Source organism: Neurospora tetrasperma, assembly GCF_000213175.1.
Source record: "Neurospora tetrasperma FGSC 2508 unplaced genomic scaffold NEUTE1scaffold_81, whole genome shotgun sequence".
Classification (NCBI taxonomy): domain Eukaryota; kingdom Fungi; phylum Ascomycota; class Sordariomycetes; order Sordariales; family Sordariaceae; genus Neurospora; species Neurospora tetrasperma.
The window spans coordinates 8620281-8640077 of NW_009799179.1; the positions used below are offsets into that span (position 1 = coordinate 8620281).

General features: G+C 52.8%; 7 protein-coding genes across 7 annotated transcripts; 1 reads left to right on the plus strand and 6 right to left on the minus strand.

Annotated features, from left to right (window-relative positions):
* Positions 1-380: 380 nt before the first annotated feature.
* NEUTE1DRAFT_74165 (uncharacterized protein) lies at positions 381-2130 on the minus strand (the record flags this gene model as incomplete). The annotated part of the gene is made up of 1 exon (XM_009858806.1): positions 381-2130. One exon carries the CDS (start codon positions 2060-2062, stop codon positions 791-793), a length of 1272 nt encoding a protein of 423 aa, XP_009857108.1.
* A 1311-nt stretch (positions 2131-3441) lies between these two features.
* NEUTE1DRAFT_55444 (uncharacterized protein) lies at positions 3442-4412 on the minus strand (the record flags this gene model as incomplete). The annotated part of the gene is made up of 2 exons (XM_009858807.1): positions 3442-4116; positions 4242-4412. The coding sequence occupies 2 exons, from the start codon at positions 4410-4412 to the stop codon at positions 3442-3444; spliced, it is 846 nt and encodes a 281-aa protein (XP_009857109.1).
* A 1869-nt stretch (positions 4413-6281) lies between these two features.
* Positions 6282-10010, minus strand: NEUTE1DRAFT_92865 (uncharacterized protein; the record flags this gene model as incomplete). The annotated part of the gene is made up of 2 exons (XM_009858808.1): positions 6282-9909; positions 9967-10010. 2 exons carry the CDS (start codon positions 10008-10010, stop codon positions 6630-6632), a joined length of 3324 nt encoding a protein of 1107 aa, XP_009857110.1.
* Positions 10011-10973: 963 nt separating this feature from the next.
* Positions 10974-11455, minus strand: NEUTE1DRAFT_55094 (uncharacterized protein; the record flags this gene model as incomplete). Its single annotated transcript, XM_009858809.1, has 2 exons — positions 10974-11096; positions 11384-11455. 2 exons carry the CDS (start codon positions 11453-11455, stop codon positions 10974-10976), a joined length of 195 nt encoding a protein of 64 aa, XP_009857111.1.
* A 1731-nt stretch (positions 11456-13186) lies between these two features.
* On the minus strand, positions 13187-14703 carry NEUTE1DRAFT_74167 (uncharacterized protein; the record flags this gene model as incomplete). Its single annotated transcript, XM_009858810.1, has 2 exons — positions 13187-14438; positions 14630-14703. The coding sequence occupies 2 exons, from the start codon at positions 14701-14703 to the stop codon at positions 13220-13222; spliced, it is 1293 nt and encodes a 430-aa protein (XP_009857112.1).
* Positions 14704-16621: 1918 nt separating this feature from the next.
* On the plus strand, positions 16622-18055 carry NEUTE1DRAFT_92869 (uncharacterized protein; the record flags this gene model as incomplete). The annotated part of the gene is made up of 5 exons (XM_009858811.1): positions 16622-16707; positions 16742-16757; positions 17567-17601; positions 17697-17818; positions 17871-18055. 5 exons carry the CDS (start codon positions 16622-16624, stop codon positions 18053-18055), a joined length of 444 nt encoding a protein of 147 aa, XP_009857113.1.
* A 55-nt stretch (positions 18056-18110) lies between these two features.
* Positions 18111-19356, minus strand: NEUTE1DRAFT_74174 (uncharacterized protein; the record flags this gene model as incomplete). Its single annotated transcript, XM_009858812.1, has 2 exons — positions 18111-19195; positions 19264-19356. 2 exons carry the CDS (start codon positions 19354-19356, stop codon positions 18452-18454), a joined length of 837 nt encoding a protein of 278 aa, XP_009857114.1.
* Positions 19357-19797: the final 441 nt, after the last annotated feature.

Sequence of the window (19797 nt, forward strand, 5' to 3'; positions counted from 1 at the left end):
CCCAATCGTCAATAAACAATTTGTAGAGGATGGAGGCCTTGGTATGGGTGTAATGTCATTCTTCCATAGGCGATTGTAGAATTGATACTTTGGGATATCTATTCTTTTTCGTTTTGAGGACTACGGGAGGTAAACTAATAAAGAAGGTTAGTTTATGAAGATGAATGAGAAGATTCAATTAGGTACATCAACGCCCCTATACCATCCATACACCCAGACTTAAAAGGACTCGGTCGTAGACACCAAAGGACACTTGAGTACGACCTCTATGTGAATATGCGAGATCCCAAGGTAACAAAATGCGGCAAGAAACATGACCTTACGGCAGCGCTGTGTAACACCATGACGGCTGATCAGTCACAGACAGGTCGGATAGGAGCTCGCTAGTCAAACAAGTCGGGTTTGTTATTTGTTCCCAATCTGATATTCTCCACCCACGTATTACCTCCTCTCATATCCAACCCCCATTTTGTAGTGTATCATTATCATATCCCAGAGGACGGGTGCCTCCACTTCTGCTTGACATGAAATGAACGGTTTTTAAGCACCATTCCGTCAGCGACTCTTGGCCACCCAACTCCCAACTGTCCTCCAATCAACTCAACTCCTTCTGACAAGAGGTTATCGAGACGACCACTCCTTATCAAAAAAGACTCTTCATCCATCGTTCACACCCTCTTGGTCCCGCTTGGATCATTCACTCACACCCACCCTCGCCGGGATTCAGCTCGGCCAGTCTTTATACACCTCGCCTCCTTCCCTCGCCCCCTCACATACCCCAAATGTCCAATCAGACCCTCGCCCCAGCCTCCCCATCAGCCAGGGCCTTCTGCCTCGCCGCATTCAACGCCTTTAACTTGGCCGTCCCCACGCCTGCCACACCCTCACTCTGATCTGCGCCCAACCACGGCTTCTTGGAATCACCCAGCACGCTTCCAGCCAGGAAATACACCACCAGTCCCAAGATAATGCACACAAAGGCAATGGGATACATAAAGTGAATGACATACTTGAACACCTTGACACCCACAATGACGCCCCAGAAGTTGGCCGTCAAAAGGGAAATGTCGAAAAAGGCGGCGCTGCCCATGCGCAAGATCAGGGGAGCGAGGGAGTAGAAAATCAGCATGGCGAAGGTGTAACCGACTAGATAGCCGGCCACAGGGCCGTTCCAGGTAGCGTCGGTGGCGGCCTGTCGGTCGAAAATGGCGGCCTGGACGCCGTTGATGATGACGCCGAAAAAGCCCAGGAAGGAAATGACTTCGTAAACGGGCCGTTTGGAAACGAACCACTCTTCGTAGACATTGGAGATTCCGTACAAGGTGGCGCCCAAGAGGCCAAAGAGGTCGCCCTTGAGCATGTTCACTCCGGGACCTCCGTTGGAACCGGTGATGTGGTCCGAAGCCAGCAGGATGCCCATGCCGCCGCAGCAAATCAGGATGCCCCCGATCTGAAACCATTTGTACCGCACTTTGAGGAGGGCAAAGGAGATGATGACGACGCAGACAATGGACCAGAAGTTGAGGAGTTGTGCTGACAAGAGGTTGGTGTAGCGGTAGGCCAAGACGGTGAAATAGTTGCCTTCGACATCGAGAAAACTGAGAATGAGGTACTTCCAGCTGTTGCGCCAGGTTTGCTCAAAGAACTTGCGAGGGCCGCCGGTCTTGTAAAGGGCAATCGGGAAGTAGACGAGAAAGATCAAGGCGTAGACAAAGATGGTTTGGATAGCGGGGATCGAGGTTCCCAGCTCGCTAAGGAAAGAGGAGAAGGTGTTGGTTGCCGTGATGCAGAGAGAGAGAATTTGCCCGATGAGGATGACCAGCCAGAAGTCGACGGTTAGGAGGTACGAGTACCAGTGCACATTTTGCGCTTCGAGCTTCTGAATGCCGAGGGCGACGAGGTCAGGTTCGTCAAGGCCGGTGAGGACAGCATTGTTGTTGGGAGCGGCGCCGCTGGTGTTGGAGGTGGTCTGCTCGGCGGTGACGAGGGTGGTGGCGCCGTAGCTTTTGACTTGGGTCATTTCCGGCTCGGAGCTGGAGGGGGTGATGGTGTTGTTGGCCATTTTGGGCAACGGAGTGGGGTGGTGAGCTGGTGGATCCCAAGTTCCAAAAGTCACGTTTGTGACGATATTGCTACTTAGTGGTAACAATACTTGTGAAACGCTGATGGAGAACTTCTATTGCAGGTTTGTATAGCAAGAGCTCAATCTCGGGTCTCAGAGGTATAACGTCTACCGTAGGTACCAGTTCAGCTCCAACAAGAGGAGTGGTGAGGATGTTTTCTGTTCAAACTGTTTCGTAGTTAAGACGAGTCGTTGTTTATCTTGTGTATAACACAATTGGCAATGACTCGCTCAAGTCTTTCCTACGTCTTTGGAGCAAGCGCAAAGACTTGAAGTCGCCTGCTCTTCTCAAATTTGGTGCTCGTGTATGACTCGGCACAAGTAGGCCTCGTTTTGTGCCGAGTTGCTAGGGGAGTCGGAAGACGCCGATGTCGTGTTGTACATGTGATTGTTGTCGTGGGAGCTTTAGGGGTGACTGAGAGAGTCGGATCCAAATTGGTCAACCCAGGTGAGGAACGAGTTGCGGGCGATTGTTGTCACTAAGGAAGAGAGAGATGATAAAGATGAGCGAAACGGTCTTTCTTTTCCTATGGTAATAGCTACAATAAGGAAGAAAGGGTGGGAGAAGAGGTGGGTGATGGAAGTCCGTGATGGAAGAGTGAAAAAGAAAAGAAGAAAAAAACAGCAGACAACGTGCTGGGGAAAGAGTGTGGTTGATATACTCTGGTGTGCAGATGAATGACCTGCACGATAGGGCTACGCTATGGGTCTCTATCAGGTGCTAGACCTCTGCCCAGTACATATGCGGCAAGATATTGAAAAATTCGGGCACTCCCGATTTGCAGATGGCTAGGCGTGAGAAACACGTTTTTTGTTAGCAAACAGATCGGCGACCTTTTTCGCCTTTTTTTGCCTTTTTCCTCCTCTGAGGCGGACGGTCAGTCCAGTTGGGGGAAGAGGAGCCGTAGAAAGAGGAGCTGGTCAACGGATTAAGCTCCTGAAAAGAGTTTTCTGGACCGGGCTCTGGCCCCACCACCACCGGAACGGACCCACTGGAGGCTCTCGGCCCTGACTGGGATCCTGGCTGTTGGGACTGGACGAGCAGGCGGGGAATGTTTGCCCGTCATCCCGGCGGGAGGGGTTCACGGGGGTTTGCCGCGTGGAAGGCGCACGGCCGCCGACCTCAACCGGCCCCGTCCCGTCGCTGTTACCAACGTCTACCGATCGGCACCCGACGGGTTTGACCACCTTTCCTCGATTACCTATTTACTTTTACGACGAAATTTGTAGCTGTATGCGAACCAAGTGGCGATGCTATACAGCGGCAGAACCAAGATGATCAAGTACATTCTATAACCCATCCCATTTCCCCGTCACCTTTAACCCCCGCCCCGATCTGGCCATTCTACCAGCTCCCATTCCTCCTCCTCCTCCCCATCCTCCTCCCTCGTGAATTGGGCTACCAACGCTTCAACTCCCCGCCTCGCCAGATCCATAACCTCTCTCGACGCGCCCCGAACAACCCTCGTGATATTATCCATAGCTTCGTTTATTTGACCCTCTACATCCCATTCCCTGTCTTCCTCTTCCTCTTCCTCTTCCTCCTCCTCTACGTCGCTACCACTTTCAATTCCCAGCACCTCCTCCTCTTCATCCTCCCCATCAACCTCCCCCTCGAGCTCCCCCCTCTCAAGTCCCTGAACCCGTTCAATTAACCCCCCTACCACCTCCCTCACCCATTGTTCTGGAACCTGTTGCGTCAACAAGTCCTTTGACCACTGCGTTAACCCTCTGACCATCTCCTCCTTCCTCTCCTTTTCCCTCTGTTGCCTCCAGGTGGCCATAGCGGCTTCCCTTGCTTCTTCTGAAGTACCTTCTCCGAAATCCGTGACAGTTTCCGACACAGCCTCCGCAATAGCATCATAAACATGATCAGGATCATCTCCAGCGCGAGTCAAAACCCGGACCAGCCTCATATCTCGCACCTCGCTCAGATGCCTGTGCAAAGCATCACCCGCTGTTTCGGGGAAAGCAGCTTGTCTGGCAGCTGAATGCTGGAGGAGGTCGTGTTGAAAAAAGTGTATCTGGACCTCGGGGAGGTTTCGCCGTCTTCTTCTGGTTGTGCATGTTTGGGCTTCTTCGCTTTCGCGGGTGAAGATCATGGGTATACCTAACGGACGAGGTAGAAGGGGATGTGGTTGACCACGTTGACGGGGTCGACCATGTTGAGAAGCTTGGGAGTGGGATAGGTGTTGGCGGTGGAAGCAAGCGTATTGCGTTTCGGTGAGGAGGTAGACTTGGCCCCAGACTTGCGTGCGGAGGTCGTTTTCGACATGTTGGGCTTGGGCATGGTTGTGAACTTGAGGATGGGAGTCGGAGACGGTGGTAGAGGTGGATTCGAAGGATGTGGCCGAGTTGTCCAGGTCGGTGGAGGGAATGGGAGCAGGATGAGTTGGAGTGCTATTTGGCTCGGGCCAGGCACCAGCTACTTGAGTGGGGAAGGGCGCGAGCGCGGACCTAGACCGTCGTCGAGAGATGGAATGTCTTCTTGAGCAAGGACTGATGGTAGATATGGCAGGAGATATGCTGAAAGATCTGGCGATGGTGTCGTTGGTGGCCGGACTTTTGGGCAGAGACGGAGATTCCAGCATTGCAGACCAAGGGCTCGTACTATTCCCGGTGGGCTGTGCCGTAATCGTCGACGTCATGGAGGAAGAGGCAGGGCGTCTCTTGACTTTGGTGATGGTCAAGTCTCCACGACGGCTAATTATCAAACTATGTCCATCGAGACGGGCAATCCCCTGTGATCGTGCATGCGGGCAGTATTTGGTTATGAACTCCTCATGGGGGATACCGATGGCCAAGATTGGGATGTCCATGGGCCACCACTTCAGGACGGTATTTCCCGTCATGGTTGTCATGCTGGGCGGGAAGCCAAAGGCGCTGAATGACATAGAAGTAATGAATGAGAGTGGATTGAATTGGCCGTAGACGAAAAGCAAGATAGTGTGGACGCCTGGTTCGAACGGAGAAACAGAAGTCAAGAGCCTAGTGGGCAGGCTCGGGCAATTTATGACTGGAAAATGTTGTGAGATGGACAAAGCCAATATGCTTCACTCAAAGGACAAGTACCGCAAAGACTCGGGGCACAGGGTTTTAGGTTCCCTGGATATCAGGCATGATATGTAAGTATACTGCCCGAATATGTGCATTTTATGTTCGCAAATAATAGTGGGGGAGATGTATTGCCACCCAGGAGCACTGTAAATACGTTTTTCCAATTTCGTGCCATTTCCTACCTCTCTTTTCATAAACGCTGGAGGGTGGAGACATTGTAAATCACCGTCTTGCATACGATTTCTGGTGGGCATGAATGTTGCAGTATGCTTCCAGATTATGCCTGATATCCAGGGAACCTAAAACCCTGTGCACCGAGTCTTTGCGGTACTGCATACCTTATCAACGCCCGACGCTGCAGCGGAAGACGAGACGGTCATCACGAAGGGCGTGGTTCCGGGTATCATTACATCTTGCAGCAGAGAGTCTCAGTGCTTCACATAAGTCAAGCAAGCTAAGTTAGCTGGGGTCATGCTTGGTCGAACTGTAAGAATTCCAGTTGGACATGACTTGTGGGGAGACCGAACAGGTTTTGAACTGAATTACTAACATTGACATGTTCGGACCAATACTCTTTCTTCCGGTCACAAGACCAGGGTTAATCTCCATCACACCAAACATTGAGATACCCTTCTCTCACTGCCACTTCCAGGGCAACGAAATTCCGTTTGATGCTGGGGTGCATCAGGCTATGCACATATATCTACGTGGACTAGAACGCACCGCCGGAAAGGTATATCAGCTCCAAAAACCTTGATCCTCTGACTAAACGCGCGCTCAAATTCGTCATTACTCAAGTCAGGACTGACCTTGAGCTTGCTTTGACTTGGCCGAATCCTAGGCACCTAGCATTTCTTTGCTTAAATTTACCCAGATTTTCCTTTGGTTGCATGCGACGTTGACTTGTGAGAAGCACTGGGCAGGACTCTCCTCCTTTCCTCCAAGCTTGTGTTGGTAACGACGTGGCCAACATTTAAGCTTGATCACAAGCATGGATTAGACGGTGCTCAACAAAATGATTGGAATTAAAGACTTGCCCAAACCCGAAGAAAAAAAATCCAAAAATAAAAAAAACCTAGGGTGCTATGCAATTATGAGAAATTCCAAAATGAACTATGTATACACTGATCGCTACTTGTTTGTTGTGCCGATGTTCCAATAAACCAAAACCTTCCTTTCTAGAGTTTCCCACTATCCCTGCCATTCTAACAAACATCCAGTTGCTGATTGAAACGATGACGCGAAGAAATATGCAGATGTACGAGACGTTCAAGTCTCTCTTCCCCTCCAATCCCACTTGAACCCCTCCAAGATTCCCTCATCTTCCACATCCTCCTCCGAGTCAAATATGACAAGTGTGACTTTGTACAAGAAGCAAACCCCCCTAACAGGTGCACCGAGGCACTCATTTATCCCACAATCTCGACAGCACCAGCAGCAGCTCCGCCAGCTAAAACATGCCGGTTCCAAAACCATCCACCAACCTTGGGTTCGGCACTGTTGGCCGTTCTGGCGCCCTCTGCTTCGGCTGCTTAACGCTCAAACCCCTCGCCACCCCAATGCCCAACACCCTCGCAACTTCTTCAGGGTCCGCTGCATCGTCTGCACCACCAAGCATGGGCGTCTGTGCCCTACTCGGTGCCCGGGGCGGATGTTGGCCAAAGATAGGCGTCATGGGCGGTGGTCTATGCGCGCCCAATGCGGTTGACGGTCTCGTGCCTATGCCTGTGTCCGTGCCGTCTTCGTAAAGTCCATCAAACGTACCGTCGATTGCGGGCGTGGTGGCCCTGCGGAGTGGTGGGGTGTAAGGGGCCTGTTGGCTTTGGTCGTGCTGCGAAGGCGGGCTGGTGGTGCTACGCGAGTCGGCGTCGGGACTGAAGTTGAAGTTGAGCGGCGCGGGAATGTGGGGCCTGTTGAGGGTCGAGGCGCGCGGGGCGGGCGGGGCGGGCTTCAAGGGCGAGATGATGGCGGGGCCGGGACCGATCATGGAGTCGGGCGTTGGAGGGCCCGTGGTTGTGAGGGACGAGGCGGAGGTCGGATCACCAAAGGTGGAGCTGGGGCTGATGTTCTGGCTCGAGGCGGTAGGGCCGAAATCGAAGTTGAAGCCGGCGTTGGCGAGCGGGCTGACGGCTGGTCGATGCGGTTCCGGGTCGGGAGTCAGGGCCGGCGTCGGCGGGTTGAAGTCACGTCGCGGAGGGGGATGGCAGAGCTGCGGAGTGTTGGATCGCTGGGGCGAGTTGAATGTGCTACTGTCGGCGGTGCCCGGGTACGGAGAGCTCATGTTGCCGCCGGTTGTGGATGCTGTGTCCGATCTTCCTGGGCGAGAAACAGGTGTCGATCGACCGCTGTACAGACTGTACTCTTCGAGAGCAGGACGACGAGTTCTGAAAGCTGCTGCCGGTGGCCCTCCTCTCCTCGGGGTTGGTATTCCATAGCCGCTACCGCCCGCACTGCTGAATGATCCGGGATGGCTCGAGATGATGGGCGTTTCAGGATCGTCCTTGGCAATCGGAGTTGGCGGGTCTTCTGCGGTCGGTGACTCGGAAAACATGTCGGCGACCATCGGGTTAGCTGCGCTGGTTCTGGTTGGAGTACGGAGCGGCGCAGGCTGGATCGATGATAGAATCGGCTCGTCATCGTCTTCGTCCTCCGACAAATGTAACTGGCTGTAAATGTTGCTAGCGGAGTTGAGGCTCTTGTCGTCAAAGCTGCGTTGCTGGTCGTCCAGGCTTCGGCCTTTCTGGGCACCGATGAGGCTTCTCTCCAGTTCTTCGATCCTCATCGAAAGACTTTGTCTTCGAGGGGAGACGACGGTCAAGGTGTCACGTCTCGCTCCGAGGGTCTTGATTATCGGCCTAGAGAAAATCGAATCATCGTCGTCAAGCAGGTGTTCTGCGATGGATTCCGGAGGCGATGGCGAGTTGTTCCTGGTTTCGGCCGCGGAGATACCCTTTGGTGACTGAACTACATCCGGTCTGGAAATAGATCTCGGACTTGCTTCATCCCCCTGGCTAGGTTTGGCCGGGCCAAGAGCCTTCACAGCGGGGCTTTGAGGACGGCTATGCAAACCAGGAATCTGCAGGCGTGGGAGGTCCCCCAAAGTAGCATGCCCGTGTGGCAGAGGACCACGAGTATCTACGCCTGGTTGTTGAGGTAATGGCTTGTTGGGCGCGGAAAGAGGTGTAGGTCCACCTGGCTGTTGAGGAAGCGGCTTGTTGGGCGCAGAAAGCGGTGTGGGACCGCCATGCGGAGGGCCTTGACGGGGAGATCCTTGAATAAGGGGGCCACGAAGGCCAGGACGCAGAGGGCCGGGAGGTCCATGTGGAGTACTATGAGGACTAGAGTGAGGGCCAGACTGGTGAGGCCCATGGGGAAGGGGCCCGCGTGGAGGTCCATGAGGAGGGGGAGTTCCATGATAAGCAGCGCCATGGGGAGATCCGTGCCGAGGAGGTCCTTGGTGAGGAGACCCTTGGCGGGGAGTGCCCTGAGGTGAAATACCATGGGGAGGCGGTCCCTGGCGTGGTGGTCCTCGGTTGGGTGTACCCGGGTGAGGAAGTCCCTGATGCGGCATCGGTCCTCGGTAAGGCGGGCCTTGGCGCGGAGGTCCTGGGTGAGGACCCGGATGGGGACCGGGTCCGCGGGGTCCTGGAGCTCCTGTGCGAGGTGCGGGTGGGTGTGGAAGGCCATGCGTGGGTGGTCCATGGCGAGGAGGACCATGGCCAGGGGCCGGAAAGGGGCGAGGCGGTCCGTTGGGGCCACTCATAGGCATTCCACCTCGGCTACCGGGTCTCTGATCAATGTTACCACGAAAGATTGGGGCGGGACCACCTGGTCCATCGTGCATCCCACCACGGCTTCCCGGTCTTTGGTCGATATTGCCTCGAAACACCGGTCCAGGGCCACCAGGCCCGCCATGCACTCCTCCTCGGCTACCTGGTCTTTCACCAATGTTCCCTCTGAACACAGGGCCCGGTCCATCCTGCATGCCGCCCCGGCTACTAGGTCTCTCGTCGATATTCTTCAGAACCGGGCCTGGCCCATTGAGGGGATCTAGCAAAGACGTATAGTGAGGTCTTGCCAAAGGCTCAGTGGGCGACATCTCGTCCGAAATCTTATCCTCCCCAACGTTTCGCTCGAGGATTTGCTGGTCTTTCGAAATCGGCCCTTGCACGTCCTCCGCATCTTCGTCCGACTGAACCAGTCTCACACCTGCCTCCACCTTCCTCTCCACTGGCGAATGAACGACGTTGGTGCTCATGGAAATGGCTGGAAAATCCGTGGCAACCTGATTCAAAGGGGACTTGGGCGCGACAGGTGCGGTAGAGGCCTTCTTTATCGTGGGAATATCGGGAAGGTCAGAACTGTCCCACGGTTTGCTCTTGGCGTTCGCAGTTTGGGGGCGCGGCGACAGAACCGGACCCGGGCCGTGTGCCAAGCTTGCCGCAGACCCGTTCATGGCGCCAAACTTGGCCCGCAGGTTCGCATCCGAGGCATAGTGTTTGACGCCGGAAGCGTTGTTGCTATGCAGGTCGGCAAGGTTGGACATGCTCGAAGTGGCGTGGTTTTGGGCGCCGATGCCGTGCGCATAGGGAGCGATGCCAGGCGGGGGAAGAATCGGGGATGCCGCTGCATCGGATCGGCTGCTTTCGTTGGTGATGGCTCGTTGCAGGGATACCGATTTCTCAGAGTCCGCACAGCTGTTGTCCCCCGCCGCTGCTCTTTCGGGCTTCCTGTTTGCGCCATCAGTATCGGTGTGGTGGTCATGATGGCATGGGAAAGATGCGTACCCCTTTTTCTTGTCGCCGAACTTGATACCGAATAGCGATACCATTTTCAAGATAAACGAGTGACTGGATTAACGAAAGATTCAAGGTTTACAAAAAACACATTACTGCGCGAAAAAAGATTAGAACTAACGGCCGGTCAGGCGGCAAGAGCAAAGACTATCACCAACCCAGCTGCTGTGATGACAATGCAAGACCACCTGTTCCTGGGTAGGTGAAGCACCGAATGGCGGAAAAGAACGTTGTTGTTGGTCAAAGAGGATTGTCTATAAACAGCCCATGTCGACGGGGAAACCGAACGTGTATGGTATAAGTTTCACAGAGTTGAGGTCTGGCGAGCCGGTCCCAGCTGTCGATGTTGCTGTTCTCTTGACTGGATATCCAAATGACTATGAGCGAGTGTCTTCAAGCTTCTCGGCGTCGTTGCGCGATCCGGGCGCGGGAGTGTAAAATGAACGTGTTGGTGTGGTCGCAGGGACGTGGATGTCGAATGGCAGCAGCCAATTGGCGACAGAGTTGGGAGAATTAGGAAAAAAATTTCAAAAATTAACTGAGAGAGAAAAGATAAAACGAGTGATCAGATCCCAAATGGGAAGGTTGTCGAATGACTGTTGTTGCCGTTGTGAAGGAGAGTGCAGTGACGGGAGAGAAAGACGGACGATAAACAAGGTTGGCAGGTTGCTGCTATCACCAGCAACCGTGCGCTTCTCGACAGGGATGGGAAGGGAAGCGGGAGAAGAGATGAAAAAGGAGGAAAAGAAGGCGGCTGTCGAGGGCGTCGTGCGGTATTTGGGATTGCGCCGTCGAATGAACGTCGCGTGGGTGGAGCGACCAGACAGGGTGCTTGTTCGCTTTTTCCGCTAGTGTAGCGTCGTGTCCAGGGGTTGGGTCAATCTGTACCTATTTATTCTGTACTTACACTAGAAGCATCTTGGTGAGCTTCCGTACCTAGCAGATGACCATCATGCCTCCCCCGTCCGAGAACAAAAATGGAACCGGATGCAATGTCATCAAATATCTGGAACGGAACCAGTCTGAAGACGGGCAGAAAATAGTCCGTAGCGCCGGCTACCGTCGCAATCCGGCCGTTGGCACATGTCCAGAGTGAAGCTCTCCCGAAGCTCCGACTCCCGCTCTCCTCAGTCTATCGTTTCATCCTCCAAGGCTTAGGTTAGTTTGTACACATGTCGCGCAGACTGCTAGCACCCCGCGCGCAACCAGCCGAACATGTCGCAAATTGTCTTTGTGTGTACATACCGCCGATACGACCAAGACAGCATCTGGTACTATCTATCCATGTTGGCAGTTGACCAAAGTCCGGGGGGGATTCGTGTTTGAATCTCGAAGGAACTTGTCCAAGTTGCGCTCCAATGAGCCAAGATTTTCCAGGGGTTGTGCCTGATCGTCAGGGGTATGCCACCGGAAATGACGTCCGCTCCTGATTCAATTGGACCGGGCCGTTGACCGTTCGTCTGACAGCCGCGGTGTCCATTGTCTGTTCATGTCTATCCCTGGGATGGGGTTGATCTCCAGCTTGGAATCCCAATGCCGCACGTGTAATGACCATGGACGGGTCTCCATCATAACATATCAAACCCAATTTCATTTGATTGGCCTTGGACTTCAGTGATGTCAGTTTTAAAGTGTGGTGCAAGTGTTGGCTAAGTACGCGGTACACTGATCAACATGCGACGATTTCGGTACGTGCCATTTGCACTGACTGGCCGGCGACCTGCCGCGCACGTGGAAAAATGCTTCACATGACGCTCCAGTCCCTTTGCAGGGAGGGAGTGCCCGATTTGGTAGGTAGGTCGGCGCTCGGTCGGCGGGGAAGGCATGAACCAGAAACCAAACAAATTCCTCTTTGTGGTTTTTTGTGCCACTACCCACACCCTGTCCGCAAGCAAACAATCGCTATGGGAGAGGGGCAACGACAGTTGACAACTTGAGAGTAACCGATAGTTCCTACTATTCATAATACAATGCCGTTGCTTTTCAGCTTCCCTTGCAAGGAGTTTGCGTCTCGGACTTTTCTTCCCTTGAGGTTCAAGTCATGAAGGCGGCGCATCGAGTGAGCAGAGAGCAGAGACCCCAGCAAAGAGGTCGAGATTTTCAACCTGGAAATTTCTGCCAAGACCTGATCTCAACATGGGTGTGAAACTCCGTTGGAAGCCGACCAAGTCTCGGATGTCTATCCCGATTGTGACTTTGATTTAGCTGGACCGTCGTTAGGACTGACTTTCATGCCATGACCAAGCTCTTTCCCATTCCGTGTTTCTCCATCTCACAAGATTGTTGATACTAGAGGTAGCTGGAATGGACGGATCTTGTCCCCAAGTGCCAAGACTGGATAATCGGTCAACGGTGAAAATGGTCCATTTTTGCCCAGACCTCGAGGAACTTGCGGTACTTGACGACTTGTTGATACCGCCAAGCAATGCATCAGGCGTCGCCATCAGTCGATTACACTACACCCCTGACCTCTCCTAATCAGCTCTCGATATCGCCCGCAATGACAAGAGCGGCAGGGCATAAATGTAGATATGGATCAATCGAGAGCATCCGACTGGCCGCCTCTTAGTCTCGGCAAAAGCATAATATTTCACCGTTAAAGGAAAGCCATGTCGCCGCTTCCTTCACGCCAAACGACAAAATCCTCACTCCACCTTGTTGGGAAAAAAAAAAAAAAAAAAAAAAAAAAAAAAAAAAAAAAAAAAAAAAAAAAGGGGGCAAAGAACCACTTAAGTTCAATTGTGCAAACAAAAAGACACATACGACCATAGATGGTAGAAAACTCGGGATCCCGTCCGCTCTCCCATAGATAAACTACCAATCGCTTGACTAGTAGTTGGGTCGGTGACGACCAGCGAATCCCAAGTGTTGTATGTTTATTTTTTCTTTTTTGTTTTGTTGTTTTCCTCTTGGACCTTGCTTGTCCAAATTTCATCTCAACTTCCCTTATTCAAAACATCTGGCTCTCTACAGTTTTTGCACATCAACAGAGACCCGTAAATGTTTATTTATATTGAAACATAGGTGGTCTGGAAAGCAATCCCACATCGGAAGTAAAATCCCTAGTACCAGAGTCCAAACATAGTGATATTCATAAATAGTGCCGAGCACTACTCTCCTACAGGATCAGCCATGACTCCTTTATTGATACTGAAAAAAAAAGAGACGATAAAGTACAGCGACTACCTTCCGCATAATTTGAATAACACACGCCTCCCCTTCTCCTCTCACCTGCACCTCGTATTCACACCTCTTCTCCTTCTTCGTCTCCTCCCCCTTCTCTCCTCCCATTCACATTCGCCTCTCTCTTTCCCTTCTCATCCTCCCCACCAGCCCGCACAACCCAAACCAACCCACTCGCCCCCGTCAGTAACCCCCCCGCCATCCAAAACGGCAACCCCACCCAACCGCCGCCCCTCCTCAACCCCTCACTCATTCCCTCCGCTAACACCGGCCCCGCAACCATGATGCCCACCATCTCCAGCCATCCCACCACGCTATTCAGTAGGCCCATGTGCTCCTCGTCCACTAACGCGTTCAACAAGCTTCTTAACGTCGAGCCTAACCCGGAACCTAAAGCGAAGAGGATCATTCCGGATGTAAAACCCAAGCGGGTCGTGGCGAGGGCAATGAGGAGGCAGCCAAGTGTTAGGAGGAGGGAGGAGGCGCGGGCTAAGTTGAGGTCTTTTTGTAGCGGGGTGAGGGGGGTGAGGTTTAGGTGGTAGAAGTGTGTCCCAGACGAGGTGTGAGAGGTATCAGAAGAGAGGGAGGAAGAAAAGGTAGAAAGAAGGGGAGAAGAAGAAGTGCCAAGTAGCAAGGAGGAAACGAACGGCAGAATGAAGAGGAGGGTTATCAGCGAAGTAAAGTTCGGGATGGTGAGCAGATACGAAGCTTCGGACCAGGAGTAGTGGAAGCGCTTCGTGGCGTATTGGAGTAGGAGGACTTGGGCATATTTGCCGATGACGACAAGGCCGAGGGCGAGGGTGAGGATACAGATTCTTTTGTTGGTGGTGAGGAAGTGGGTGAAAGAGCGGAGGGAGGTGGCGAGGTCGATTATCCTGGTGGTGATGGGTTGCTGAGCCTGAGGTTGGGTAAGGGAGGAGAGCGGTGGTGGAGAGGAGGATAACATGGGTTTACCAACGTCTTCGTCGTCTGTGGAGAGATGGGCTGGAATATCTTCATTGTCTAGCCGTTTTGTTGATGAAGCTTGGGCTTTCAGATGTCGAGTTTCGGGGAAGACAAGGGTAGTGGCGGCCGCGAGAGTCATGAGGCCCAGAGAGAGGACGAGTGGAATCCAGGGACTGGTGACCATGAGTGAGCCAGCTATAGGCCCAGAAATCATGCGCGCTGTGAGGTAAGTAGCGTGCATCTGGAAAAAAAGAGTGGCTCGCTCAGCGATGGGGACGATGTCGGATATGAAGGTATAGAGCATGGCTGCAATGATACCTCCGCCTCCGCCGATGCTGATGTGTTGGCTTCGGTCAGACGAGGATATTCCATTGACTCGGGCCAACACCTGGGAAGTGGACTTACAGCAGAAACGAAGAGGTAAGCCAAACCGTCCATATCGGAAAAATGTTCGGGAGGAATACTGCGATGCGCTCAGTTGCAAGTCTACCACCACCAAACTACCAGATCCAAGAGCCAGACATACGGATAGTAGACAACGCAAACATCTGCAACATAGACCCCAACACCGCTAGCGCAAGCACCGGTCTTCGGCCCCATTTATCCGACAAAATACCAAACGGTACCGTCATGAGGATGCTTGGGATGCAGTCAAAAGTGGCCTGCCATCCCTGCAACGTGGCTAGGTAGCTCTGAACATCGTCCTCCTTGCACACTGGATTATCGCTTAGAAGTATGCTCGCCGTGCTGTTTCCGAATCGCGAGACAACATCTGGATGTAAGTTGCGACAAATGATGCTTTCCTCCACAGCGTTAGTTGGTGGCACACTGAGCCCAACGCTGAGGTCAAGGAGGAACATGACGCTGAGACAAAGCGGAATGATTTTGGACTTTAAACGTTTTCTTCGCGCCTCGAGTAGGGAATTATACTGTTTTTGGTCTGCATCGTCGGCGTTGTTGGCATTGGAGTCAACGGCGGTATCGGTAGATGAGGTGGCAATGGTATCTGCTCTTCCACGCGCGGTGTAAGTTATCCGGGGATTGGTATCGATGACGGCGTAGCTGAGTTCTGGAACTGGGGATTGCAATAAAGGGGTGGATTCATTTGTGGAAAGAGACGATGGAGAAGAAGCTCGTTGCTGACCTAGTACCACTCCTTCCTCTTCATAATCTCGGTAAAAAGCCATTTAAGATAGCTAGTAGTGAGATCAAGATATGGAGGAGATGGCATAGGTTAGTCAGTAAACCTTGATTCTAGTTGACATTCCAAGAACTCGGATATGGCAAAGGATAGGTAAAGAAGGGGGATAAAAAAATCATTTTAAGAGCACTGGGGGAGCAACATCAGACTGCATGCATACCTACTGAAGCGGTTGAGTTTTGGGTACAGTGATCGGAACGTTGAGTGGTATGGTACCGTGAGCAACGGCCCAGAACAAGGCGTCGTACTCGTGATAGGGTATCCTATGTCCACACTACACCCTAATTAACCTCGGATCCGGCATGTATGGGCAATAAGTGGCAGATAACGAGTGAACGAATCAAGATTCGGGATACCACAACGGATGTGGCCGCTCAAAAAGGGCGTGGTCTTAGGAACCCACAGTCTGAGGCACAGCATAAACAAAACGGATGTATATGCAGTACCAGTAGATAAAGATGGATGAGATACTCAGCGGTGTATCGGTTGTGAGTCTGGCAGGTGTCGAAGCTTGTGATGAGCTTTGCTCTAAATGAGAGTAAGGAAACCTTGAAAGAATAGAAGAGAGTGAGGAGGTAATAGTGTTTTGTGGCAAGGATAATGGGACTGGGACAACTTGCGCCTATTTTGCGCCTCACTCGCCCGGGGGATCTTCGTGACAATCGGGTCGGTCTGTTTGAGGTAAGATCCTGTGCCTTTGGCTCAGCACTTGAACGTGGATGACAGGATCTAAGACACTGGACATCTTCCTGTGACTGCTGGGGATGTTGTTTCAGCCTTCCTAACTTGGACTCGAGCTCATCCGACCCTTATCGAGATTGATTCTGGAATGAGCGACTGGGAGGACGGGATGTGTTTAGTCATAACCTGTGCGAGATCAAGTCTACGCATGCCAAAGTAATCAGTCAACACGGGCAGAAATTGTACTTGACGACGAAGAGGGTGGTCTGTGGATAGTGTAGCCTGAGCAGACAACTCTTGACAGTGATTCCGTGCATCAAACCCATCCTCACCATCCTTTTGGATCAGTGGGTATCCACGTGGTGCGTATTCCAACGCGGTCTGACCCATGGCTACACAGCCGTTCGTTTGTGGACATGCAACTGGTCTGGTTTTACTCATTAGACACTAAAAAGGCAGCATTGAGTCCGGCAGGCACCCATCTCTTGAGCCAGTCGCTGTCGAAGGAGGAAGAGTGAGAGTGAAAGCTTCCAAGTTCTCCCGTTGTACATAGCTCACAGCCACAGTCCGTCACTTGGTTCGAATCTGGTAATTCAAGGCGTAAAGTGGAAGGTGTGAGCTACCACGTGGATATGAATGAGAGGCACTCGACAGGCTTCTCCTCACACACCTCGTCCCTTCAAACATCAGGTTCCGAACCACGGCATCAGGTGTGCAGGTACGTGCGGCAAATAGGCGCGATAAGAAAAGGAAGAGGCGCCGCCTATCTCTTGTTTATTGCGAGGGGCGCCTTATAGGTGGATAAGGTGTACCACGATCCTGTCATGGGATTAGTCTTGTGGTTTAAAGCGTTATTGGAAGATGGAATCAGGCTGGTCGTGGATTAGATCTTATCACACAAGATGAGATGGATCAGCACAAGGACAAACCTCGTACCTTTGGAGAAGCGAATTATAGACAAACTTTACTGAGTAGGTGTACATCGAAGTAGAGGTCTTCAATCCGGATTCTCCCAAGTTGATATCGATGCGTAAACTCCTGATACCCCCAGAGGAAATACCTCTACTCACCAGAAATAGTTTGAGATAAGAAAAGAAGGCATTTCAGAAATGACGTGACTGAATCCGCTCTACCGACCCCGCGATTGATGGCGTGCTAGTGTAGAGTCTTGGTAACTTAGTCAGGTAGGTCATACGCCCTGGTCAAGGAAGTAGTGTACCTACCTATTGAGGGCACTCCAGGCATCGCTAGTGTATGGATGGATGTTTCAGGCGGCAGCCCCACTGATTGACACGGCACCAACCGCAATCCGCTTGGAGGTGTCCCACGGGCCGCCACGATCTTTACCTGTAGGTCACTTTCCAAGCGGCCCTGGGGTAACGCAAAGGTTCATCCGCTTTGCTCAGCTGTTACTTACTACCTTCTATCAGACGAACTCGAACAGTCAGACAGCTGGTAGTGACCAGTGCAAAATTACTCGAAAAATGTCGCAAGGCAAGGCGAGAGTGATCTCTACCGAGCTTTTGGTGAGTTGATTGACCCCCTTGACCAATGCAGGTCGATGCTGACCATCAGGGATAGCCCAACAGTCAGGCCGAGTGGAAGAGACTAGTCAAGTAAGTCCTTATTCAGCTGGCACAAGCGTAACCGAAACGCTGCTTGTGGTATCTTGCCTGCCTATGCGGTCACGATACTTACCATTTCCGCTCAGGACAACCTACATCGGCCAGGACGGCGTCACCCGGACATGGGAACACGCGGAGCGGACCACTCGTCCCGAGGGTAGTGCCTTTGACGGTGTAAGCGTTGTTGCCATTCTGGAAAAGGACACTGGTAAGTTTCTTCATCTCATCACTAGTGGCATGGTTGATAATTGACCTCGTAGGCCGCGAGATTCTTCTCGAGAAGCAATATCGTCCACCTCTTGATAAGATCTGCATAGAACTTCCTGCTGGCTTGGTTGATACAGGGGAAACAGCCGAACAGGCTGCTGTCCGGGAGCTCAAGGAAGAGACAGGCTATGTTGCGCAAGCTTTGACGACGTCGCCGATCATGTTTAACGGTATGTAATTCGCTTAGTTACCTTGGGTGTCAGTTCTCGCACGCTAATCACCTAGGTTTGTCAGACCCCGGGTTCTGTAACACCAACTTTAAACTAGTCGAGGTCAGCGTGGACATGAGCCTGCCGGAGAACCAGAACTTGAAACCCGAGCTGGAGGAAAACGAGTTTATCGAGGTCTTTCACGTTAAGCTCGACGATTTGTGGGACGAATGTGTCAGATGGGAGGCTCAAGGATATGCGCTTGATGCGCGCCTGGCCAGTTTCGCCAAGGGTATTCAAATTGCGCAGAAATTCGGACTTGTGAGTAGGCCGTAGAAGGAATAATGACGAGAGTCGCGAACATCTCCATCCAGCGTTATTCTCAAGAACACCCGGCACACGTATGCCGTCCACTCGTGTTTCAATTAGAGCTTTCCCTCTCTTCGCAAGCTTTCCCATAAGGCCACCGCCGCAAGGCTTTTGGCGTCTCTTGCGCCCTCGCGCCACAGATCCTGCATCTTGATCAGCTTCAGGGATATCTTCTCACCGTGCTCACGGAGCCCCGTAAGTCGACCCGTCCAGTCACTAAGCGTGTCCCGCGGTACGCGTCTCTCGTGCATGTAAATGGGGATGTATTCGTCGCAGCCCCCGGCAGAAGGGTACATGGCTCGTGAAAGATTACCGTCCTGGATCTTGCCGTCGTCGCTCTTTGGGGACATGCCTGCCATCTCGCTCAGGCACTTCAACTCCGAAGTGGGAATCTTCAAGCCGAGTTCTTCCTCGATTTCCTTTGCAGCAGTCCCAACGAACTGGCCCTCTTGATCTACCATGCCAGCGGGCAATTCAACAACCTCGAGGCTGCCGGCTGGTATCCGTGGCTGCACGGTGAGTACAACGTAGCGCTCGTCGGTGTCGACGGGTGCATCTTCGGGGATCAGGATCACAAGCATGGCGACGCTTGGCCCTCGCAGGAAGACGGATCCAGGGAGTTTCTCTCCGGCGCTGTTGGTCACTTCGGCGAGGAGCTTGAGGAAGCCAAGCCTCTTGCCGCCAAAGAGGTCAAATGACTGAACCGTCACGGAGCGGAGCACATAGGGATCCTGGTGGAAGGGGTGCGAATGGTTCTGGACTTGCAGGCCAAGGGAGTTCTCAAGCGTGGATATCCAAGACTGCGTAGGTACCAGTCCTGTCAGTGTCTCACATGGGACGAGAATAGCCAGGAGAGTGCTCCTCTTACACGAAACGGATGAAATTCGAGAAGCTGCTCCTGGGAAAGACCCGCGGGCAAGGTTATGGGCACCGCGTAGTTTGGGTGGGTGAAGGTCGACATGGTACGGTAAATCCGGATGTTGAAGGGAGAAATCAGGGAGTTTAGCAGTACAGCTCGAGACGATGGCGGCCAGCGATGGAGAAGCGAGAAGGTGTTTCTACTTTGATAGAACGCTGCAAGAAAGATTGGCATGATGAACAAGACGGCGGTCCATCCTCGCATGTTTTGTGCGATCTCCGGTCGGGCGGGGTCCAACTGCACGCGGGGTGCTGACGCCGAGGCCGCCCTCTTACCAGACTGCTGTGAGCCTGTGAGTTGTTAAGGACAACGAAGCAGAAGCACGGTGGTTGCGCGATCCAACCACGACCCGACTAGTAATTGCGGTTGCAAAGTTGTTGTTGATGTTGTCAGCCCGATCTGTGTCGCGTCTCGAATGGACTTTCAGTGTCGACGCCTCGACGGGAGTTGGCATGGGCGGGAGTTCGGCAGCGCAAGCGGGTT